At 36.9% G+C, this 26,375-nt stretch overlaps 1 protein-coding gene and 1 pseudogene across 4 annotated transcripts; both read right to left on the reverse strand.

Moving 5' to 3' along the window:
* Window positions 1-11,887, reverse strand: USP1 (ubiquitin specific peptidase 1). Of its 4 annotated transcripts, XM_071217418.1 has the most exons (12): window positions 11,403-11,836; window positions 11,172-11,269; window positions 10,468-10,533; window positions 9,124-9,235; window positions 8,997-9,045; window positions 7,544-7,664; window positions 6,868-6,975; window positions 6,144-6,304; window positions 4,764-5,461; window positions 3,940-4,110; window positions 2,920-3,121; window positions 1-2,001 (listed from the first exon to the last, which is right to left on the reverse strand). In XM_071217418.1, exons 4-12 carry the CDS (start codon window positions 9,164-9,166, stop codon window positions 1,269-1,271), a joined length of 2,286 nt encoding a protein of 761 aa, XP_071073519.1. In that variant the 5' UTR covers window positions 9,167-9,235; window positions 10,468-10,533; window positions 11,172-11,269; window positions 11,403-11,836; the 3' UTR covers window positions 1-1,268. The 4 variants fall into 4 exon arrangements, with proteins under 4 accessions (XP_071073519.1, XP_058159457.1, XP_071073518.1 ...); XM_058303474.2 differs by having other exon boundaries at window positions 8,997-9,235; window positions 11,403-11,711; XM_071217417.1 differs by having other exon boundaries at window positions 11,172-11,711.
* LOC101436456 (transcription initiation factor TFIID subunit 9-like) overlaps window positions 11,526-26,375 on the reverse strand; it is a 20,402-nt pseudogene continuing 5,552 nt past the window's right edge.

Below are 26,375 nucleotides of genomic sequence, written 5' to 3' on the forward strand. Positions count from 1 at the left end.
TAACCGTGCAACTAATTTATTAGTTCCAAGGCATTGATATTTGTTGAAAGGGTATAACAGTGTTATTCCAAAAGCAATTACATATTTAGAATCACTTTTCAGAGTACCAGCAAAGTCCTTTAACAAGTTGTAAGATAATTGGTCATTTACCAATTTAGTGTACTACATTTATAATGAAAATTTAACCAAGTTTTTGTGTATACCCAAACATTAAGTTCTAGTTTGGATTCCATTAAGTTAGATGTCTACTTTAAAGGTCAACCAAGACGCAACAATTTTTATTGTAAACTTTTAAGCATGACAACTTGGATGGACCAAGCACAATTCCTATATGAAAAATTCTTCATCTCCACTGTCAGGAAGTAACAAGCATTATTAAAGGTAATTGTGCATGTTTATTTTCTATTTGTATATACACACATACATATTCTTTTAAATGAATCCAGCTGTTTATGGTAGAAATGTGCAAGTAAAAAAAATTAGAGTGTTCGTATACATAGTTGTTAAGCAATTCAAATTTTATTGACCTCCCAGTTTTTAAAAAAAGGTAAATTTAAGGTCATACCTTTAAGTTCGCTGTATTATATACATATCGTGCAGAATATGACTATGAAGAGATAAAAATTAGTCCATGCCCAAAAAAATTAGTTTACTAGAGTACAGAATCATCTTCATAAATACATACAAAATTCTTCCTAGGATAGGAGGGGTTTGTCCAGGTTTACTGAGACACTTTCAAAGTGTTTCAAAAGGCACAAAATGAACACCACTGTGAATACACACATTTAGATTCTTTGTGCCCCTAATACAGCCCCATCAAAGATTTGGCTTCACATCTGTGTTATAAAACTAAATGTACTGAAGAGATTCTGTTTCTTAGCTGAAAAAACCAAAGGACCTATTAAACATCATGTGGATAATTACTCCAAAATATGGAGAATACAAATACAAGCACTTTATTTTAAAAAGCAAACACAAAAGATAGGTGTAAATTCAAAAGTGTTTAAATGCTTCCATTTTGGATAATTCATTTAAGAACCTATACAGGTTTGTCCCCAGAAGCTAATGCATCACTAGTCTCTAGTAAGGAAAATGAATTCTAAAAATTAACATAGTTTTCAGTAATTCAAATTTCACTATTTATATAAAAACCTAGAGAGACCAATAATTCCAGTAGCTTCAAAAGATAAGCTAGACTCTTTGCTGTAATTAAATTTACCAGTATTTGTCCAGGTCTGTTTAACATATATACACGGGAAATACACATTCTATAATTTCTTATAAAATAGCAAGTAAGGAGTAGATGTAGGAGATGTAGAAGGGGAAAGAGAATTCAAAAAGTCCTTCTCTTCAGTAACTTTCACTTCAGAATCATCAAAAAGCAACCACTTCCCCTCATACTCCTTTAAGCTTTGTACTACATAAGAAATTTTGTTCTCAAATCCACTAATATTAATGCCTGTTTGGTTAATGGAGTCCTTGTTTCTATCAGATTCAAGGGTCCCATTAGTATTGTTAGTCTCAGAATTTCTATTTTCAGCAAATGCTGTACTGGCAACCCTGTCAGGATTAGATGTTTTGTTGTATAGCTCATAATCTGCTTTGCTCTTTTGTCCTCCAAGTAGTCCAATAGCTTCTACATTTTTTTTGTTCAAAACTTTACTTGGCTGTGTATTTCCACTGACTCTAATCGACACTTCATCATCATAATTTTCAACCACTCCTCGTGCTTCCTCCTCATTCAGTGGTTCTGGCTTACCTATTTCACACATTTGGTCAACCACAAAATTTCCCTTATCTAGTTCTAAACTGTTAAGATCAGTGACCTTAACAGAAGCAGTATAATGCCCACTACTAATTGTAATGCCACTATGCATCACAACCGCAAATAATCCATAGCTGTCGTTGGTTGGCTTTGTGCTCCATTCTTCTAATGACAATTTGAGGGGTGTTAATAAAGGAGTGTTGATCTTTGAAAGTCCACCGCCAAAACAGTCAAACCTTTGGGGGAAGAAAAGGGGGGGTGGGGTTATTTCTGCAGCAGTTCCAGTTTTAATACATTCAAAGATTTACACCCACTATGAAACCAATTTATAAGTCCAAATGGACCTTTAACATGTTCACTGCTCATGTGAGTAAACAAAATAACAAGACCTCAATTTTGTGTGATATTTATAATATATACACAGAAAAAATACTGAAATAACTGCTAATTTTCGGGTGTTTCTGTGGAAGGTGTATGGAATTCCCCATTATTTTATTTACCTACTTTTGTGCAATAAGAAATTTTTAAAACGGCATTTTAAAAAATACTCTAACTAAAAATCTTACACATAAAAATCTTTCACATTTTATTAAGTTATTTTAATGTGAATTCTCTACCAAAATTTGGAAACAAAAATAAAATACAAAGCACAATAAAATGTGGAGAGCTACTGGAAAGCCTCATGGTAATTTCAAACAAGTCATTAATTAATATACAATGGGAAAAAAATCACATTATACATGCCAGAAAAAAGTCACAGATTCTCCAAAAAGGAATTTGCGTTTTTACACTTCTCATTTTTAAATGTTTCAGCCATTTTTTTGTATATTAAATATACAAAATCTGTTCCCTACTTTAATCAGTTCTATCAAAATTGAATTTTGCTACTAGTCTCTAAGAAGGAATGTGAAAAATTCATATTTAATAGACAATCTTTAAAACTTCCAACTTTCTTACGACTGCTTTTCATACCTAAAGGCGTTAAAATGATACATATTTAAAGGGAAACTCTTAACAAGAGAACAAAACTTTTTTAAGGCAATCTTTACACAAAGTACATCATCTCAGTACTCTATATTCCTGTTAATAAAGTATTTTGAATAAAATTCCTTTATATATCATTTTTTTCAGAGTTTTTAATTATAAATACTCACTCCAGACCACTAGCAGCAAAGCACTTCAAATGAATAGTTATAACTTCAGGCATTTTGTCAAATAATAGACTTCGTTCAGCTTCAGTGTAATGATGGCAATTTTCACAGAAATATTTATCCTCTCCTACAATCCTCTCCACTGAAGCAAATTGTGAAATTGCCCATTTCAGTGTCTTCATTTCTGTTTTTGGTTCTGGAGAAACTATAAAGAGATTCCTTTCACTCACAAATGATATACCTCAGACATTCAGAAATTAAAACACTATTTCCATGTTCAAATTTAGTATTAATAAATTTTAATTAATCAACTCATTCCCAAATAAGAACTAAAGAGATTTCTATATTTTAGTTTCTGAAACTCCTATCATAAGCCCATCCTCCACAGTGCACATTATCTTTTAAATATTTTCATCTGGTCATCCAACAAATAATTTGTGATAAGGACTGCAAAAATAAGAAAGACAGTCTCTGCCTCCCTCAAAACACTAATTTATATTTAATATCCAACTTTCAAGATCTGAATAGGTAAACCAGTCTCATGGTTATTTCCCATGACATTTCCCTATTTTTTATGTTAATACTTCACTGCACTAGACTCAGCAGTGGCTCAAATATTAATTGTGTGATAATTATGATAAAAAGGAAGACTATACCAGAAAGGCAAGCAAATAAAGCCACTTGCTAAATGAAGAGGCAACAAGTGAAGATGGAACATCACTATTAGGAAAGAAGTTAACAAAAATAACCCCAGCAGTTCTAAAAGATTTGAGTCCCCAAAAGCTATTAACTTATTAAAGCAATTCATTTTTCTATTTTAACACCCCTATATCAAAAGGAAGATGTATGCTATAATTTTCCAAACGATATCGACTAACAAAGTTATAAAAAGAAAAAAGTTATATTAGACCAAGAACATTAACAGCTAATTTTTTCCCCTAATACAAGCTAATATTAGATTGTCTATTGTTGAAGAAATATATAATTATTCCAAGGTCCATAAAAAAGTCCAATTATGCTTACTTTCAGAACTCTCCTCTACTTTGGAAAGCTCATCTTCTTGTACTGGCACACTGATATCCTGAAAATCTTCTCTTCTTTCTGTTAAACTTTCACATTCCAAGCAACGAGTTCTTAACACCAGCTGACCTTGAAATAATTTCTCCACTAGTTCAAAACCAATTTGCTCCACCCCTAAAAAGGAAATAGGAAAAATATAAGTTCTATGCAGCTATACTTTTCAACATGGCCCAAGTCACTAATACTCCATTTAAATAAATTTCACCATAAATAAAAATCCCATTTTCATACCTTAGCTTTCTTACTAGCATTAAGAAATGCCTTATTTGTAATTTTGAATAAGAATTACATTTTCTAAAGAAAAAGAGTCACAATTGTGTCTTCCTATTAACTCCCTTTTCCAAAACTCCAGAATCAGAATGGTACCTTGGTAAAGCCACTATATTCATCAATACTAAACATTCTCTGATATCTATAGTGTGGACGAAACTAAGTGGAAATCTAGTCCAAGTAAGGCATAACTCTGTTCTCTAATGTTTTACTAAATGCAATTTCTTTTGTGACTTTATGTCAAATATTTTTTAGGTAACGGGATAAAATACAGTCTCTTTCCATTAATAAATATTTATTAATACTAGCTTATAAATCAAATTATCATTACCTTAGTACAGGCTTAAAACACAAGTCACATTTAGTATTAAAATTTTTCTTTTAAAAAAAGCAAACTTTAGCCATATAGATATTTTATGTGTCTAAGGAGAGAAAATTCCAATTCTACAATTGTTAATATTCCTACATATCAGTGTCCAAGAATAAATTATACTCACCTTTGTTTATGGGCTTAACTTCATTAACATTAATGGATTTAACATTATTCCCTGGAGATTCAAGTCCATAACCATTAACCTTTAAATGGTTACCATTTTCACACTTCCCCAAGTCCTCTTCAAGATCATATTCATTTTCTTTAGATTGTCCTTTGGATCCTTGGTTTGTTGTTATTTTTCCCAGACTACAGAATTTAGAAAGAATGCTGGGTTGCTTATTTCCAGACTTTAACCAATTTATTTTAACTCTTGATTTCTTTTGTGAGGGTCTCCCACTCTCATTTTCAGAAGCATACTTGGGGATTATTTTAGGAGGAATCTCTAACATATCACTTGTAGCTTTTCTTTTTGATCTAGTTTGTCTCTGGTTCTCTTCCAATGGTTGGTGTTCTTTGGATACTTTAGCTTTTTTCTTCATGTTACCAAAGTCAGTGTCACTTTTTCTTTTCCCATTTGCTTTTGGGAGTTTTTCTTTATAATCTTCAAAATGCCGCATATTGTCAATCTCTGTGCTGTTATTACCACTCATTGCTTGTTTCTGAGGAGGGATTTCTTCTGCCCTAGTAGACAATTCTGCCTCATTTTTCACTTCTTCCTTTTTTAGAAGTTGGCATGTTTCTTGAATGTTTCCCAAAATACATTGTAATACTTCCTGTGCATCATGCTGTAGATATCCTTCATACATAGGGTTGAGTTCCCTATAATAAAAATTTTAATCTCATCTATTGTAGTTTAGAAGATATTAATATATAAAAGAAAACTCTTCTATATAGAATTCATTTATAGAGAGACCTGCTTTTCAGCCATCGTAATACTACAATGACAGTGCACCTAGGTCTATTCTTTAATGAAATGATTACCTGATACACATTTTTAATACTTACTTGCATTCGTGTGTATTTTGGATAAGGCTGCTTTATACACAGGATAAAGTTTCTTTTCTCTAAAAGATGATACTATAAAACAATCTAATCAATATTCTCTTCAAAACACATAAAACAAAAAAAAGGAGGATGTTTGGAATTTTCAGCTTTCATGTGTAATATATTTTGAAGTAATATGGGTCCAGAATTCCAAATCTAAAATCCTTTGGGACCATATTTATGAGAAATTCAGAAATTTTCATAATTAGGATGACAACATAGTAAGTAAAATATATACCACCAACAGAATCGGGCATTGCACCAAAATAAACACTATTTCTATAGAAAAATGTATAAATATTCACATTAAGGATAAATATGAATATTAAGACTATAAATAGCCTCATAGAATTCTATTTCTCCTTGCCTTTATTGCCCCATATGGTCATATATCACTTTCCTCAAGATAGAAACAGATAGCTAAATTGGAATCCTAAAATTATATTATAGGTTATACCTGAGTGTGTTAAGCAGTCGCCTTGGCTGAGTAGCAAGTTCATCAGTATATTTCTCTGGATTTAAGAGAAAACTAGCCTGAAGCTGTTCAACTGAAATGATTAGGGACTGTAAACTGCATATTAGTTCATAACTTGCCAAAGAATCTTCTTTGCAATTTCCCTGTCAAGAAAAAAATACACAAACCAATCTTTTCATTTATGAACACATCAAGTACCTTCCCTCCTCTTGTCTTTTTCTCACCAATCAATACTAGTTTTTCTAAATTTAATTTCATTATAGCACTAATTTTAGGAGGCACACAAACTTTTTAACTTTAAGAATAATTTTTGGTTACTTTATATGGATGATACTGATTTTCTACTTAGGGAAGTCAAAAGCTTCAAATATATTTAAGTTTAAAAGTGAGTCTACTTGGGGGGAAAAACAAAAATAGGTGGTAAATAGATTTAACAATTTGTGGTACACAAGTGACAAAAGTTTGGTAAACAATGAATAAAAGATTGGAGAAAACAATGTAAAGGGAGATAATATAGTTAGCTATGTAGCGAGAATGAAGAACAATTACCTTTGAGACAAAAGTTACTGAGAAATGCAATTATAATTTTGTTGTAACCAAAAATTAATGTCATCCCCCTTTCGCAAATCCTCCATTTAGATATTAATACTCCATTAATTTAGTTTAACATTTATGTTATTTTCTGGGTTTTGTCTTGTTTTTTTACCTTATCTACTTTTTGGTTGGCTTCATCCTTTAGGGTGTCTTTCTTCCTTGAAATAATATTAAATAAGTGCTTTACTCCAGATTTAAAACCAGGACAAAAATATAATACCTGTAACAAATGAGACTGTCTTAAAATGTTTACTGGCAAAGCAATAAATACACTTAAAGTGATTAAAACACTATCATACTTTTTGTAAAGCATTTTTAAATGTGCATTATCTAAATTTCTAGGGTTAAGCTTTGTATCAAAACTGTTCTTTACCTCACCTTTTACTATTTTCCCTCATTGGCAGCAAAGCACTGGGCCTGGGCAGATACTGCTAAGACTTGTGGCTACAAGGGCACAATATAAAAAATATATTCCAAGGGTTTAGATACATAGCACCATAGACCCAGGAATCAAACAGAGAAACTGTTTGGCATCTTCCATTTAAGCATGGTCCACTCAATTTTTGCTATCCCACCTTTATTTAATATATCATTTTCTCTTACCCCTAAAGGCAGTTTGTTACATGGAACTTAGAATTTTTATTATTCTAGCTCATTCTGGATTATTCATACAGGTAAAGACAGTATGGACAATTAAAATCCCCCAATAATCTTGATATTCTCAGAAACATTAAATGTTACATCATTCCTTGCCTACTAAAGTTTTATATAGCAAACTGTCAATTTACCTGAAGTATACTATTAAGATAACAAGTATTTCCAAGATTATTCAGTCCCACAAATGGCAGCAGGTTTTCTCTCTTCTCACAGTTTATAGGGGAGGACTGTGCAGCAGGAACAACTTGATCACTATTAAGCAGAGGGAAGAAAGGTAAAATGAAGTAGTATCATAAAGACACCAAGTGGAAATATTAATTCTCTAGATTGTCTTTCTCCAAAAGTTGTATGATCTGCAAAGTATGTGGATTTTATTCAGATGACATTTTGAGGAAATTTATAAAGGCTCAAAAATTACTACATACCCAGAAGAAAAAAACACTTTAAGGATATCAGTTACTACATTCAACAGGCTTAAACAACTCAAGAGGATGTTAATCCCATTTTACAGAGTAGAAAACTGAGTAACTGCTACTGTGATTTGTTCAGCCAACGTGACATGTTAATCACAGTTGAACTCTAAGTAGAAATCTGGGAATATCCTGACCACCATTCCGGAGAGGCTGCACTAAGTAGTCAGATACTAAGAAGAAAGGGAGTCTATGAAAAGAATTATATAGAAATCCATCACTTAAAAGTTACTTAAATGTATAATTCTTTAACAGCAGGGCCTCTCTAAATAATTTTTCATTTAAACAAATTGAAGTATATCATTCACACATGAACATAAATGGTAAGTGTATAGTAAAAATTGTGAACTTCTAAAACAAACATGCAGAACATCATACAGGACTCCCATTCAGGAATTTTTATTTATTTTACTGCTGCTGGCTGTTACTCTTATATCTCAAAGTTTATAAGCACTGAATGCTTGCTAAATAAAAGGTCCACATACAATCTTCAAACTCCTAAAATAGCAAGAATTAGGAAATTACACAAGGGACCAAATCCACTTTTGGTTACCCAGCAGAGTGCCCATTTGTTAAATAGGCAGCTAATGCAGACTCCAGATAGAGCAACCATTGGTGGAGTGTTCTATTTTGTTCTGATTTCTTTTCAATCACTGAAGAATTTATGTGCATAAAAAGCATTATTTTTACGTTTATTTTAAATATGATTTGCAATTTTATGCCTTTAATAGATCTGCTAATTCATATACTAGGTATAACTATATTTAAATATCTCAGATAACTGTCAAGTGTTCTGAATTTAAAAATTAGCTATTGTTTTTTTTTACCCTTATACAAATGTGTTATACTACAAATAATCAAGTTTAAACTGAAAAATAATTTTAGTATTCCTCCAAGTTAGTCTTTAACTGCTTGGCTGAGCACAGTACAACTGAATTAACATTAAGGATATGATCTCTGTGGGGAACCACCAGTTTTGCTCTGTTCCTACTATAGAAAATCCATACTTGTCTTTGGACTATCAAGATCAGAAAGCCTGGAGAAATCAACCCAATGCTTCTGCATTGATAAGAAATAAAAAAGTATACAAATATACTTAAAACAGGATATATACATTTCAGATCCTCTATATTCGGAAGGTTTGTCTTCATTCTCTTGAGAATCTGTGAAATCCAAAGCTCTTTTAGTTTCCTTTTTCTGAAAAAACTTCAAGGAAAGTCTGTTTTTCTTTGATGGACTACCTCTTGAAAGCCCGTTATTTTCACTAGGTATGACACCAGGCATTTTCTCTTCAAATCCCAAGGAGTTGACAAGAATTAATTTACAGGAAAAAGGTGATATCACCAACTATATCTGTTAATCACAGAGAAAAAGTATCATTAGATTTCAGTTTATCAGTTATAGGCAACAAAACCATCAATTTTGAAAATAAATTTGCCAATGTTAGAACTTCATATTTGAAAAACTAATGTCCAGCAGTAATAGGCATTCAATATATGCTGCCTAAATGAAGGAGCATGTCATAACAGCCTTAACTTTCTGAGTATCAGTTACTCAAGCCTACTAACAAATTAAGGACCCCATCACAAATATGCTATTTAATAGAACTCATAATTTATTAAATCATTCAGAAAATACTGACTGAACAACTATCATCTCCAGTTTAGAACTAGAGATAAATGAATGGGAAAACACAGTAGTGCTGGACATAAATGAGTCCTCCCCATAGCCTTTTCTAATTACTGAGTTAATATATGAACTAAAGACTTTTAAAAGCATATTTGAAGTGTAATTTGCATATAAGAAAAGGCATAGATCTTGTTACATCTAAAAACTTGAGTGAAAAGTGTAATAGTTGTGATGATGGTGTAAAAAACTTGAACTTTGTGTATATCAAATTTTTCTGTGCTACAAGGCTACAAGAGTCTCATTTTCCAAGGACCTTTTTAAATTAGTTTTTTTTAAAAAAAAAAACTGCTTCCAATAGGAAAAAAAAAAGACTTGCTTTGCCTTATGCAACCTTTTCTACACTATTTGAAAGTAAAAATTTTGCTGAAAAACTAGGGCAACATTTATGGAAGTTATTTTATATGTCATTCCTATCTTCCATTTTGACATCTGGGGGAAAATTATTTAGAGCCCAAAACCTCAGTAACAAATTTCAAATGTACATACAAAGTACTAAGATGCACTAACAAAATTCAAATTCCATCCATAAGCATTTCACTCCATTTGAAATTTGGGACACTGAATTCAGCAATAAAACCACATTTTTGAGACCCAAACTCAAGAACTGGAAAGGTGACCAATTTCCCTATCCTGTCTCAACTTATTCTCCTAGTAACTAAATGCTAAACCGATCTGAGCTAAATTGTCAGGGATCTCTAAGCATTAATAATTCTCTTAAAAGGATTTTCTTGGGAGCCAATTCTACTAAATGAGAGAAACCGAATTCTCTAAGCGATAGTAACCAGCTTTAAATAGATGAGAAAAATTATCAAGCAGCAGAAATAAGGTATATAATCCTAACCAATAAACCAGCCCTCCTGGCTCCTTCAAAACAATTATCAAATACTTAACATTACCGAGAATATATCATCTTGCGCCTGGATTTCCTTACATCTGGACTGTAACATCAAAAAATGTTTCTCCTAAAATTATAAAACAAATTTCGAAGAGAATGAACCGAACGTTAATAATTCTTGAACAAATGACAGCGTAAACAGTAAGTACTATTATGTTTTATGCAATTCCTGTTTTTCAAGAAACATGTATAACAAGGATAACATTCTCGGCAATAGCTTAAGACACGTGGTCTTTTTCTAAAGACGTCTGGAAAAAATTTAGTATAAGTGGAAGAGAATGCGCGGTAAAATTTACGTAAAAGAAAGCAATTATACAGTGTGAAAACATTTCTTCTCCCCACCCCGCACCACACTAGGGAACAGAAAGATGACAAGACCTTGTCAATGGATGTCTATGCCTTTCCTTCAGATACAGCACTGGGCAAGGTGGGACGCTGGCGGGTGGTGTCTTTGGCCGGTACCACCAATTGACTTGAAAACGCCTGACCCTTCGCCCGACAAGTTGGCCTATTTATGTCCAGCCCCCACCTGCCCTCGTGAGTTCCCAGAAGCGTTACCAAGAGGCGCCCCTCGGGTGCACAGAGGGCTCGGCCAGCAGTTGGGCAAGGCTGCATGACCAGGTCCCAGAGCAGACCCACTCAGGCGCCGGCCAAACTTGTCTCGGCGCCCGGGCACCGGCCCTTCCTTCCCAGGCCCGTCCTTACCTGGTCATGGCCCAAAGCGAAGTCCGCGGCGAAAACGCCGACGAGTCCAACAAGGATAGGTGTGGATACGACAGGTGAATCCCCGCCGCTAGCCCGACCTAAGGAAAGGCTGGTCAGCTCGCCCTCTCCGAGTGACCATCCGCTCTCAAGAGCGGGAACCCAGGCCGTCACTCGGTCCCGCTTTGCGCCCACACCAACTACATTCCCAAACGGCGGCCGCCTGTGTCCAACCCGTAAATGGAGAGAAGCGTAGAAGTGTTCTCCTTTGCGAAGCGCCTGAACCGCTAGGGTCTTTTCCACTTCACCACCGAGGGGAACTTGGCGCGTTTTCCTCAGTCTCAGGACCCCCGCGTTTTAGCCTCCGCCCGCGCCAGCGCTGCTATTGAAGGCGGCGTCCTTCAAAAATGCCGGTTCTAGTCTCCACACTGCAGAGACACGAAAGGCAAGAGTCGCCTCGCGATCGCCACTCGCCCCCCTGGCACGCACGGGCTCCAGAACTAGCTGGAACGGTAGTTTCCCCAAGATCCTAACGGGTTCTGCAGTTTCAAACAGCGCAGGCACAGTCAAGGGCAGCTCGCGCGGGTCCTCGCTGAGGGCGCGCGCTAGGTGCTAGAGGCCTGGCGGGCGGGCTCGAGCCTCACACCCTTTTTTTTTTTTAACCATTCGTGCGCGCGAGTTGGGGAGAAAGCATACGGATCGGGAGACGGGACAGAGAGAAGAGGGGATGGGCCCCTGCCTGGAGAAGGAGCCGCCAGGGGCTCAAACCCACCAATCCGTGATGGTGAATCACCTAAAGCTCGCCCCAAACCACACAGGAGGAGCCAATCAGCAGTACCTAATTGAAAACCAATTGGATGGGCGGAGTAAGGAAGTCTATCCAATACTAAAAGAGAAGAAAGTGCTCCAGCCAATCATTATTGGACATACAGAGCGTTCCTAGGTAGCAGTTTCCCTCCTTCCGCTTGCATTTGCGATCGAGTGCGCGCTTTCGCTGCTGATTGTTAAATCTAGCTTCGCGTTTTGTTAATCTTCGACCGTAGGACGCTACTGAGGGTGCGGTTTCCGGAGTGAGGGCCTCACAATAAGCCCCGCCCCCCTTTCATGCGCACACGCTCGGCGGGGTTGCCAGGGAGACTCGTTTTGAAAAATGGCTGACCAGTTTTCTTGCTGTTCTGCGCCAGGGCTGTCCCAAGATAAACAGTCCTTGCGGTAGAAAACAATAAATTCCCAGCCGAATACTATAGAGCTGAGGTTCCTTCTTCATACCCTCCACGCCCCATTTTCTTCTCTTTATCCCTTCCATTTTTCAGGCCGCGAAAGAATTTAAGAGACAGCTCTGTGTAGAACGGCAAAGGGTTTTAGCGAAAGCCCTACTAAAGGGCTCCAAAGCGGCAAGGCAGACCTTTCTTCTGTGTTCGCATGCTTACCCTAATGAGGTGACCTCACAAAGTAAGTGCTGCAATTAAGCAGAAAAAATTCAGTACGAATTCATTTGAGAAGTACATTTTTAGGTGCCTACTAAAGTACTGGGCTTTTTTTTTTTTTTAAGCGTTAGGGAGTAAAATAGATTCCCTCCTCTAAATCAACTTTGTATTGGAGAGAGAGACAGAAGTCAAACTAGAATGATAGAAAATACAAGCAAAAGGGAAAAGAGAAAAGTGTGCTGCTCTGGAGGAAATAGTTTGGAAAGACCTCTGAGTTGACGTTGGGAGAGAACTGAATGAAAGTGGAAGCTAGGCTTACGGTAATCTGAGGAAACAGTGGTCCAAGCGGAGAAGGACAAGTTACAAAAGTCGTGAACCTTAATGTTCTTGGCATTTTAGAAAGAAGCAAGGAGACCAGGGCGCTTACAGCACAGTGAGCCTGAGTAAAAAGGTAGTAGGAAATCAGTGAGCTAGTCAGGGCTCCGGTGAAATAGGGTAAGGAGATGGGATTTTAAATGTGATGGGAAATCATTAGATGGTTTTCAGTTGGAGAGTGGCATTTTTTAAAAAGTGGCTCTCGTGGATAGACAATTGAACTTAAGGAGTGGAAGCAGAAATGTCAGCTAGGAAACTATTTTAGTAATACAGTAATAAATTATGGTGGCCTGGAATAAAGTGGGAGCAGTGGCAGTATATTGAGAACTAGTTAGGATTCAGGATATATTTTGGAGAAGAATCAGAAAAGGCAACCAGTGAAGCAGGTGTGGCTCAAGCAATTGGGTTCTCACCTATCATAGGTTTAGTTCCCAGCGCCTCCTGGGGAAGGCAAGCTGGGGAGACTGGCAGGCACAGGGAGCTGATTCAACAAAGATGACATAACAATGAGACAAAAAGGAAAGGCAATGAGAGATGCTGAGGTAGCTCAAGTGATTGAGTGCCTGTTGCTCACATGGAAGGTCCCAACATAACTTGAAACAACTGGTGAAACCATTAGCCAGTAATTAAGTTTTTAAAAAAGTTTATTTCCACAAATAAAAGTCTATTGAAAAGGTAAAAACTACAAGCACAGGGTCAGGTGGGAGGGTCTCTCATTCCTATGAAGATAATGTCTTGCTCTAGTTCCTTAATGAGTGTTAACAATTTAGTAGACAAACAAACCTTAAGTAGTGGGTGGGTGATAAGGGGGTAGCAGGAAGTCTCATCGGTCTATTTATATTCCATGGAAAGAGAATCTTGTCTTTCTCATGCCATTTACACTCGATCATCCTTTGTAAGCTGAACCCATTTTGAGAACACATCTACAATTAAACTTGAGCAATATTTTCCTTAACTGAATAAAATGTACTAATAAAGTCCTAGGTATGTGAAGAAAAAATGAATCCTGCTTTTCTTTTGAGTATTATTATGGACACAAGACTTTTTGCAAAAGATTTAAAAAATAATTTTTATTTTCCTTTGTCACAATTTAACCTGTGGGAACTCCTTTTAGGTTGGCTTTTGGATCCTCTCAACATTTTGAAAGCATCCTTGCCTTCTGGTAAATTCCAGGCCTATTTTTAAAAATATTTTCTTAATTTCAGTATACCATATATTTTATTCTCTTACCATATTATATGTCTAAATCAAAATATGGTTAATCTTAATTTATAAAATCTTATTTAAGCATGTCATAAAATATATAAGATACTATTCATTGTACATTACTATTTCATTTTGGGCTTTGAAAATCACCCATGTGTGTTCAATTAGATAAGAATACAAATGGATCTAAAATGGGGATTCCATGATGATTATGATGTAATTTTCCTTCTTTTGGTTCAAATATCTTGGAATTAGATTTTGTGTAGACATTGATATCAAATGCCAAAATTTGGTGGCTTAAAATAACAGTTTATTATTCCTCACAATCCTGTGTTTGGCTGGTGGTTCTGCTGGTCTCGCTTGGGCTCCCTCACGTGGCTGCATTCCATGGGCAGGTGGACAGAGGACTAGGATGGATGGGGAGTAGGGGGAGAGTAAGGCAGGGAGGATAGCTGGATCTTTCTCTCTCTCTTCCTCAAGGAGTGCAAATCAGTCTTCTTCACACAGAGATGGCAGCAGCATTCCAAGAGGGCGAGTTCCAGTGCACAAGTGCATACCAAGTCTCTGCCTCTGTTAATGTATCACTGTCCCTTTGGTCAAAGCAAATCCCTGGTAAAGCCCAAAGTCAGTGGGTAGTGGATGATACAAGGTCATGGATACAGGAGACTGAGTCATTGGGTGTTAATGTAATGCTCTACACCAGTCTTTCTTTGAGTATTAACACAGTACTAGTTACCCAAAGAGAAACAGTATTACCACTCAGGAATATATATCACAAGGAAGACATCATACTTATTAATATATAGAATTTTGTGAGATTGCCCAAAATTACTTCCTTAATTATTACTTTTTATATATAAATATGTATTTCTTAGAGTCATTATCTTTTCTCAAAGGCAGTTTGCTGTTGAACTCTAGCATTTTTTCTTTAGTCTTTAAAATATATGTTTATTTAGTCTATAGCCCCAAAGAAAATTAAGAATTTTTTAAAAGCAGTTTAATATTAAAATACAGTAATATTAATGTAATTAAAATTGTCCAAAAATATCATGCATTAAAAACTGCACAGAGGGGAGTGGATATATCTCAGTGGTTGAACACCTGCTTCCCATATATGAGGTCCTGTGTTCAATCCCTGGTACCTCCTAAAAGCAAACAAACAAAAAAACTACACAGGGATGTTAAGGAGAATGCTTTTTATGGATTCATATTTTATAACTTCATCTATTATTTAGAAGAACAAATTTATAAGAACAAGTATGTAGATTATACCATGGTTCAACTGTAATTCCATGTTTACCTTACATTTATACTTTTTTCAATACTGTCATAAAATATTTCGGCTACTTCAACTTTAGGGAAAAAAGTCTGAATCTTTGTAAGGAATAAAATATCACGTTTGTATTCCCAGTTTTATCATTCCCTTCAGATGTGAGCCATAAAGCCACATTAAAAAATTAAAGTTCACTAAAAAAGAAGCTACTTTACCAGTAGATTTTCTTTTTTATTTCGCTTATTAGCATTGAGTAAGGAAATTTCCACAGTAAAAAAATGTTAACATTTATAGATTAGTTATATCATACATTTAATTACCTTTGGACTTAAAACTTTTAGTGTAAATATTCCAAGATTTGGAATTATAAAATTTGCCTCAAAAACAAAGCACAGGAGAGCAGGTTAGCTTAGTGGTTGAGCACCTCCTTTGCATGTATGCGGTCCTGGGTTCAGTCCCCTGTACTCCCTAAACAAACAAAGCACAGAGGAACTCATGTATGATTTTTTTTCCTCCAAATAAAAGAAAAAGGGATGATTTAGTTCCCTTATTCTCAGCGCAGAAACCATGGTCTTTGGAATCAGGATTCAAAGTAACACCTTTTTTCTCACTTGAGAAATGACATGAAGGAAGTGTCTGTGTTTACCATATATGTAGGTACATGTGTGTATGCATGTGCATGGACATATTATTATCATACCATAGTAATTTTTTTGCTGTATGCTGACTTTTTTTTTCTTTTTTTGGAGCATGGAAGTTAAATAATTTTCCTCTGTAAGAGTATGCTGAAAAACAAATTTACTATTTAAAACAAGTTAATTCCTAATAACACTTAGCTTTATAAAGAATTTATTACAATACCAATAAAAGTTATGTCTTTAGATTTGCACACAAAGCTTGCTTATTCATATTCATTTCTTTCTTTCAAACAAAAATTATTTTGAAATAATTTATATTTATAACTTTTGCCAATGGAAGATTTATGTTTTCAATTAAGAATTCTATTTGGTTGCTTGGAAGAAAACTTTTCTAAACAATCAATTTTGAGATCTTGAGACATCCAAATGTCTCTTAAAAACTCAATTAGTTTATGAAACATGTGCACACATTACACAGCTTTTAGGCCATGCCTGTTCAAGATTTGTTTTAAAGCAAACAACTTATTAACTAACCTTCATATGATATGTTACTCATGGTATAATATTTTAAAATTTCCCCCTCATTTAAAATTTTAAAGTCTACAGTCATTTCTGCCATCTCTTGCTCACTCGCCTGTCTTTTTGTCAGGTGGGGATATAAGGAATAGGTTGGACTGGCTACCCAGTTTCCCTGAAGAATTTTGACCTGGTCTTAGAGGTTTCCTCAACTGAGATTTCTACAAGTACTATACTGTTTCCTCGTACATTAAAAAGTCCAGTCTACAGGACTTTCTTGGAGTGTCCTGCTCCCTTGAACTTCAAGTGCAACACTAAGATAGGAACTTCTTGACCTGAGTTATGTCTAGTATAAAAATTTTCAATTTATGAAATTTATTTCAATTTATGAATCGACAACATTTATGTATACTTAAAAATGTATGGGAAACAGATGTGGCTCAACCAATTGGGCTCCTGTCTACCGTATAGGAGGTCCAGGGTTCTATTACCAGGGCCTCCTGGTGAGGGCAAGCTGGCCTATGTAGTGAGCTGGCCCATGCAGGAATGCACCCCCACACAGGAGTGCCAGCCAACATGGAGAGCTGGCACAGCAAGATGATGCAACAAGAGAAACAGAGGAGAGAAAATAAGAAGACATAGCAGAACAGGGTTGCTGAGGTAGCTCAAGAAAATAATTGCCTCTCTCCCACTCCAGAAGTTCCCAGGATTGGTTCCCGGAGCTGCCTAATGAGAATATAAACAGACACAGAAGAAATACTGAATGGACACAGAGAGCAGACAATGGGGAGAACGGGGCGAGAGGGGGGCAAAATAAATTTTAAAAATTAATCTTTAATCCTTGAACTACCCTCTATAACCCAAATCTCACAAGAGAATTGTGATACCCTTGGACTACTCATCCTTGTTTACCTAGATTTTCTCAATTTATGCAAGGCAGGAAGATACTCAAACTGAGTATATTAACTATATTACTACATCAAAGCTTTTTGTGTGTGAAAGGACCAAATCCTCGAGATACTCATCCCTTAATGCCCTTTAGAGAAGGGCAGCCGCTGCTGGCAAGCAAGTGTGCCCCTGGGAGAATTCAAGAATGGTGCCTTATTAAGTCCATAGTTTTGAATCTCTTGCCTCAGTGTCTTTACATACTCAGAAGTGCCTATACCTCAACTCATACAGAGAGACCTGCTCCTTGATACTGCATTTTCCTTAGTCTAAACACTATTTCTACACAAATTTTACCTAAGAGTAAGTCCAGCAGATCTGTCAGCAAAAGGCATGATCCTAGACCAGGGTTAGTCAGTCAGGCTGGTGCCCATGAAAGGACCCCAGTAGTGATTTCAAAGAGTCTGTGGGCTTCTGTTCCAATATTGGATATTCCATCCAACTATTCATCTATTGAGCAAATAACTCCAAGTCAAGGGACCACAATTGTTGAAATAAACCAGGCTTCATACTTTTTTACTAAGATGTGATAGGCAGTATTTTATTTGGCCAACAGTTCAACAATTGTTGGGGAGTGAAGAGGAAAGATAAGCACTAACATCTGCATATTCAAAATTCTCTCTCATTCCTAGGGGCAAGAAAGACAAATTTTTATAGTGAAAAAGACACATAAATGGTATACATATTAGTCAGCCGAAGGGGTGCTGATGCAAAGTACGAGAACTCTGCTGGCTTTTACAAAGGGTATTTATTTGGGATAAAAGTTTACAGTTACCAGGCCCTAAAGAGTCCAACTCAAGATACCATAAGAGGTTCTTTCTCACCCAAAGTCTGTTGCCATGTGTTGGAGCAAGATGGCCGGTGATGTTTGTGAGGGTTCAGCCTTCTTCCTCTTCAGACTCCATGGTCCCGGCTTCTTCCAATCTCAGCTGTAGGCTGAAATAAGGCTCATCTCTCTTCCCAGGGCTCAATTCTTTCTGGGCTCAGCTGCTCTGTTCTCTCCACAAAGTCAGCTGTAGACTATCAGGCTCAGTTCTCTTCCTAGGGCCATGTCTATAGAGCATTCTCTCTTCCTGCATATCTGCTTCTGTGTTCTCCTATGTATTTACTTCCCTCTCTTTGATTGAGCATCAATTTATATAGCCCACAGCTGTAGGCTAGCTATAGGCTAGCTGTAGGTGAGGACTTAAACCAAGTCACCCTAATACTGTAGTCAAATAAAAAGCCCTAATCTTGATTTAATCAAGTAAAAGTGAAACCTCTGAGTCTAATACAATCTAATATGCCCAGAGAAACAGACCAGTTTACAAACACAATCCAGTATCTACTTTTGAAATTCATAAACAATACCAAACTGCCACAGTATAGTTTTCATATTTTTCCATTTCAGTCTTTTAAGTAAGCTTAAAATTACCTCATACAGCATCACAAGCATTGTCTAATAATTGCCACACTTATTAGAAAGCCCTCATGCTCCATGTAAAGGCCTTTTTAAAAGACCTAGTACAAATCTAGCTAACACAAATGTACCTAGAGTTTTCTTTAAAAAGCAGATGCCATAAAAAGGAATATGGCAGAACAGTAGAAGTTTTAGAATTTTTCCAAATATTGCCCACAATAGATTTATACCCAGTATAGTAACTTTTGTTATTGCCCTAGACTTTTCCTCTCCCTTATTCATTTAGTCAACTCTGAAAATTTGTTTATTCATTACAAACTACTTGAGAGCTGTGAAAGTATATAAGTTGTGAAGATAATGAAATAAGCATGCACAGAGCCACCAACCAACTTAAAAACTGAGTATCACTAATAGGCATTGAACCCTCTCCATCTGCCTGCCTTCCTTCTTTAGGAACTACTAAGGTACTACTTTAGTACTTAGTTAACTACTATACTACTCTATTGGATGTGGTAGTTTTTTTTAAATATATATGTGCCTTGAGATAAATTATTGTTCCATTATATTTGGTTTTGAAGTTTACATAAGTGGTATCATTCTGTGACTTGAGTTTTATATTTAACATTATGTTTGAGAAATTCAACTGTTATTGCATATAGCTGTAATTGATTTCTTTTCACTGCCATATAGTATTCTATTGTGAATATGTCTCAATTTATTTATCCATTCCCTGTCAATGAGCATTTAAATTATTTCCAGTTTTTTTCTTATTACAAATAATGCTGCCAGAAACATTCTTACATATATATCTCCTGGTGCATATATGCAAATAATTCTCTAAGGTATGTCTTAACTCTACCACATAATGCAAAACTGTTTTCCAAAGTATTTGTATAATTTACTCTTGCACAGATAATGTATAAGAATTCCTGGTTCTTTTTATCCTCTCCTATACTAGATATTGCCAAACTTTTAAATTTTAATTTTCCCTAAATTAGAAAGTATAAAACAGTAATTTACTATGGTTTTAATTTGCATTTCCCTAATGACTACTGACTTCAAGCATCACCCATATGCAAATTTGCCATTCCTATATTTTCTTTGATGATGTTTCTGTTCTAGTCTTTTGCCCATTAAAAAGAAATCAGGTTGTTTTTCTTCTACTGCTGAGTTGTATCTTTATATATTCTGGATGCAAATCCTTTAGCGGAGATATGCTTTGCAAATATTTCCTCTCATTTGCTGGCTCCCTTTTTATTTTCTTAAAAATGTCATTTTAAAAAAATGGTTACAGTATGTCTATCCTTATGCCATATTGTAAATACTAATTAAGTTTTCTAAAACAAAACTTGAAGATCCGGTATGCATGTTTAGTTTAAGTACAATGGATTGAAGACCAAGTATACATGTTACATGCATCAAGGCTAGATAACAAAGTATCATAGTCATCATCATCATCCTCACATTTTCGTTGCATTGCATTTGATGACTCATTGGCCGTATTTTGTGATGACACCATGTTAGTGGTAATAAGAATGTTTTTGGAGCTAATTAATGATGGATTAATCAGAACATTCTGAAGTGCTGATGTTGCAGGAATGGACATTTTTACGTCTGGGTACTATGAAGTGGGCATCTGTACTGTAAATCTTTGCCCTATGGGGGACATTGGAGCCCCTACTTTAGTTGAAACAAACATGGTTTGTGGAGTTGGTGTTCCTTGTGTGGGAGTACTAGGTCTGCTCCTAACTGAACCCACACTTAACTGATAAATCGTTTTTCTTCCTGCAGCAGTAGATACCTTTTGTTTTGGTAAAGATTTAAGTTTATAATTTGGAGCAGTTAAGCAGTATCTATCAAGTGGCAATCTAGGTTCTGAATGTGGCTTGATCAATGGTAAAAGGGTTTGATTTCTTTGCCTTTCAATATCTAATAAAAATTTTTGGCAAGGGAGGAGAGGTAAAAGACTGGTCAGCATGACACTGGATTGCCCATTGCACAACATCTGCGTCAACAGTAGCTTTCTTAGCATGACTTGAATAAATTTTGCATCGTCTTGAATCGTGGTCACATTTTGGAAGGCAAACTCCAACATCTGATTTATAACTCTTGCCTCATATTCTGTAACCCCTATATCCTTAGGGATTTGTGCAATCATCTGAGCATCTTTCGGCATGTTCTTGGGAGAAGTCATCTTGCCAGACTCCTTGATATCCAGTGATCAGACTTCTTTAGCTAAATCACCCATATTAATGTATTTCAGTCCTGATCTTTTTTTTAAAGGAGGTACCAGGGATGAACCCAGGACCTCATACATGGGAAGCAGGCACTCAACCACTGAGCTATACCTGCTCCCCTAGTCCCCTAGTTTTTGTTTTTGTTGTGGTGGTGGTTTTTTTTAATTGTATGATCTCACTTTTATGAAATAAATAAAATATGTAAATTCATAGAGTCAGAAAATAGAATACAGGTTTCCAAGGGCTGGGTGGAAATGGAGAAGGTGGCATTAACATTGGTATGGAGTATCTGTTAGGGATGATGGAAAAATTTTGGTAAAGGATGGTGGTGATCGTGGCACAACATTGTATATGCCATTAACACCAGTGGCTTGTATAATTGTGTATAACAGGAAATTTTAGGTTGTATTTATGTTTCTGTTACTGGGTGGCTCTGGGTTCTGAGCTTTTAGTTTCTTGGCTTATGTCACATAAAAGAATTTAAGGACATGCCATAGAGTAGGAAAGGGAGTAAAGAGTTTATTAAGAAAAAAGAAAATGAGAAAAACCATGGACCATGGGCGTACTGCAGAGTGAGTTGTGAAGGTGGGACCCTGGATCAGGGCTTTTTACAGTCTTTCCTCCACCCCCTTCATGATGCTGGGGGCGGAGTCCCACCTGTTTGCTGTTTTGATTGTTTGCCCCACCTGACAGTTCTCAGGGGCCAATGATGAGGCCTTTTGAGGATATCCTGGGCTTTCTCTCTTGTTCCACATGAGGGTCTCATGGCCAGGATCTCCAGTGTTGTGGGTTTTTTAGAGGTACCAGAGACTTGAACCTGTGACCTCGTAAGTGCAAGGTAGGCTCTCAACCCTTAGCTACACCCACTCTGCAGTCCTGCTCTTGATACAAGTTCTTTGCTGGGTATAGTTTTTTCAACCTCTGTTGTACCAATAAGCTGGATGGTTTGTCTGCAACGAGATCCTTACTGCGATGGCTTGTAAGGTTACAAACGTTTTCACCTATGTTTTCCGGACGTTTTATAGTTTTAGCTTTTATATTTATGTCTGTTTTCTATTTTAAGTTGACTTTTGTGTATGGTATGATATAGAAGTCAAGGTTATCCAGTGTTTCATATAGGTATGCCAGTACCATTTATTGAAAAGACTATCTTTTCTTCTTTGAATTACCCTGACACCTTGGTTAAAAATCAATTGATATGTATCTATTCTGTTTTTCAATACAGTATGTCTATCCTTATGCCAGTACCACACTATCTTAATTACTGAAGATGTATAGTGAGCCTTGAAATCAAGTAAAACCCTCTGGCTTTTTCTTTTTCAAAATAGTTTTAGTTATTATAGGGTGGCCTTATATTTCCATATAAGTTTAGAGTCAACTTATTGATTTATACCAAAAACAAAATAGTCATACACACACACACACAAATGTGACTAGCCTTTTTACCCTTTTTATGTTTTGTTCTGTTCTAATTTCTTTATGGTCTGTGATGTGTATTTTTGTTTGTTTGTTTTTTAAGATTTATGTATGTATTTATTTCTCCTCCCCTCACCCCCATTGTTTTGCACTCACTGTCTGCTTTCTGTGTCCATTTCCTGCATGTTCTTCTGTATCTGCTTGTCTTCTCTTTAGGCAGCACTGGGAATGGATCCTGGGACCTTCCAGAGTGGGAGAGAGGCACTCAATCTCTTGCACTACCTCAGCTCCTGCATTTCTTTTTGTCTCCTGCATTTCTTATTGTCTCTCCTCTGTGTCTCTTTTTGTTGCATCATCTTGCTGCAACAGCTCTTCCTGCAGGCCAGCTCTCCGCACAGGCTAGCACTCCGCATGGACCAGCTCTCTGCTCAGGCCAGCTTGCTGCGCAGGCCAGCTTGCCTTCACCAGGAGACCCTGGGAATTGAACCCTGGATCTTCTATATGGTAGATGGGAGCTCAATCACTTGAGACACATCCGCTTCCCTGGTCTGTGGTTTTTGCATCTTGTCTAAGAAATCCTTTCAAATCCTGAGTTAAAAATATTTTTTCCACTATTTTCTTTAGAGAGCTTAAAAACTTTTACACTATCCTTTTTTTTTTTTTTAAGATTTATTTATTTATTTCTCTCCCCTTACCCTCCACCCCAGTTTTCTGTTCTCTTTGTCTATTGGCTGCGTGTTCTTCTTTGTCTGCTTCTGTTGTCAGCGGCATGGGAATCTGTGTTTCTTTCTGTTGCGTCATCTTGTTGTGTCAGCTCTCTGTGTGGGCGCCATTCTTAGGCAGACTGCACTTTCTTTCGCTGTGGGCAGCTCTCCTTATGGGGCACGCTCCTTGCGCGTGGGGCTCCCCTATGCGGGGGACACCCCTGAGTGGCACGGCACTCCTTGCACGCATCAGCACTGCACATGGGCCAACTCCACACGGGTCAAGGAGGCCTGGGGTTTGAACCTCGGACCTCCCATGTGGTAGACAGATGCCCTAACCACTGGGCCAAGTCCGCTTCCCTACACTTATCCTTTATTGCTTTTCATATGCAGTTTTATTTTATTTTTTCCATAAAAAAAAAAAGTTGTCCCAGCACATTATTATATAGTCCATCCTTACCCTGTCATATATCTAGTTTACATATATGCATAAGTCTGTTTTTGGACTTTCTATTACCTATTATTATAGCTTTGTAACAAATCTTGATATCTGGTAGAGCAAGTGCTTATACCCTGTTTTAAGACCCTGTCTTGTCTATTATTGGCCTTTGTACTTCAATATGAATTTAAGAATTAGCTGTGTAGCTTATGTGGATTTTATTTCCTCTTCTCTTGAGTCTGGTCTGGCCCTGTGACCTATTTGCCTAATAGAATATGGTGGAAATAACACTGTATTTTCCAAGACTGGGATTTAAGAGATCTACAGATACTTCCTTTGCTGCTTGGGACATTCTCTCTTTAGGTAGATTCACAATCAAAGGGAATCTAAACTAGCTGTATGAAGAAAAGCATGTAGAGAGAAACAGAGAAGTTCCAGTCTTTTTTTTTTTTTTTTAAAGATTTATTTATTTTATTTAATTTCCCCCCCTCCCCTGGTTGTCTGTTCTTGGTGTCTGTTTGCTGCGTCTTGTTTCTTTGTCCGCTTCTGTTGTCGTCAGCGGCACCCGCTTCTGTTGTCGTCAGCGGCACCCGCTTCTGTTGTCGTCAGCGGCACCCGCTTCTGTTGTCGTCAGCGGCACCCGCTTCTGTTGTCGTCAGCGGCACCCGCTTCTGTTGTCGTCAGCGGCACCCGCTTCTGTTGTCGTCAGCGGCACGGGAAGTGTGGGCGGCGCCATTCCTGGGCAGGCTGCTCTTTCTTTTCACGCTGGGCGGCTTTCCTCACGGGCGCACTCCTTGCGCGTGGGGCTCCCCCACGCGGGGGACACCCTTGCGTGGCACGGCACTCCTTGCGCGCATCAGCACTGCGCATGGCCACCTCCACACGGGTCAAGGAGGCCCGGGGTTTGAACCGCGGACCTCCCATATGGTAGACGGACGCCCTAACCACTGGGCCAAAGTCCGTTTCCCAAGAAGTTCCAGTCTTTTAGCCATCCCTGCCAAGGCATCAGACATGTGAGCAAAGTCATCTTGGATATTATAGCCCTAGCCGCCATCTGACTGCAACTTCATGAGAGAGACTGTAGCTAGTGGTTTCCCTTTCCTTCTTGTAGCTCAGTGAATCATTTATAGGAGTGTGTGTGTGTTGTGTGTACAAGATTTTAGATCATATCTGGCAGAAGAATTTCAGGATCACTACAGTTCCATATTGCCAAAATGGACACCACAAAATCTTTTCTCTCCCATTCTCTCCATCTCCAGGCCTCAGTTCAGTATGTGCTCTCTACTTTCACACTCTCATGACATCTTTCTTATTTCGTCTCTTTCCTACTCTTGACCCATCCTCTCCTTTATCATTAGAGTTGAGTTGTCTTTCTAAGGTACATCTCTGTGCACAATAGTGTCCTGTGCATGGCATGTAAGCCCCTCCATGACCTTGGTTTTGTCCTATTTATACAATCTAATATCTTATCATTTCCCTCTTCTCACCCTACCCTGTAAATATACTGAGCTACTTGTAGTTTTCCCAGTGGGCTCTCGTGTTTCACAAATCGGTGTTTTTCCATACTGATTTCTTTGCTCGCAATACTCTTCTTTGTCCTTTTCTTTTTTCCAATCTTATTTACACTTGCTAACCTTGAAAGCTTTTTAACTTCAACACCCAGCTCAATCTTCTCCTTAATAAATTCTTCATTGTCCTTTCTTTCTCTAAGCACAGTTCAACCACCTTGTATTGGCCACTATATTCTGGCCCGAGCTGGCACAGGGGTGACAAAATTAAGAAGATCAACCATCCTTAAGAAACTCACATTCCAGGAGAAGGCCTTGCTAAGTGGTGGTGTTAATCAGAACTGTATTTATGTTACCATTGCACATTGTACTTGCTCCTATTATAGTGCTTTACATTGTGCATTTAGTTCTTGGTGTGGATGGATACTTGGGTCTCTTGATGTTTATATTTATTGCAAATGTATTATTTCATTCTTCTTTTACACAAAGGAAAATATTATTTATATGTCTGCCTCCCATATTAGGCTCTGGGATCCTTTTGAAAATGAACCCTGTATGATTTATTTATGTGCACATAATAGGCAGTTAATAAATGAAAGGACAAATGAATAAATTCCTGCTTGTTCTGACATTCCGTAGTTCAAATGTCACCTCTGAAGAATCCTACACATAACTATTTCTCCCTCTTCTCTTTTCTGGTTTAACTTCATATAGACTTCCATTGTAGGACTTAGCATTATACTTTATTTTTATATTGTTTTCTCTCCATTGAGAAGATTGTTTAAAACTCTGTATCCCCAGTGTCTAGTGCCTGGCATAAAGAAAGTGATCAATAAATATTGACGTTTTATGTTCCAGCTCATAAATTCAGGGCAAGTCTTAGATTTTTAACTATATAAAACATCAACGTTAAAGATAATATTACTTAATTTAAATTTTAAAATTTCTTAATTCAATAAAAGACCTTTCTGTTTAAAAGGAAGAACAACGTGCACAAATATTTGGCCAGTTAACTAACTAACTAGATGAAAGTTAAAGGGAACTTTTCAACTTTTAACTTTTTAACTAGTTAACTGAAAATAAGTATCATCTGAATTTCATCTATCAGAAAGCTCTCTGGAACA

Source organism: Dasypus novemcinctus, chromosome 9 (genome assembly GCF_030445035.2).
Source record: "Dasypus novemcinctus isolate mDasNov1 chromosome 9, mDasNov1.1.hap2, whole genome shotgun sequence".
NCBI lineage: Eukaryota > Metazoa > Chordata > Mammalia > Cingulata > Dasypodidae > Dasypus > Dasypus novemcinctus.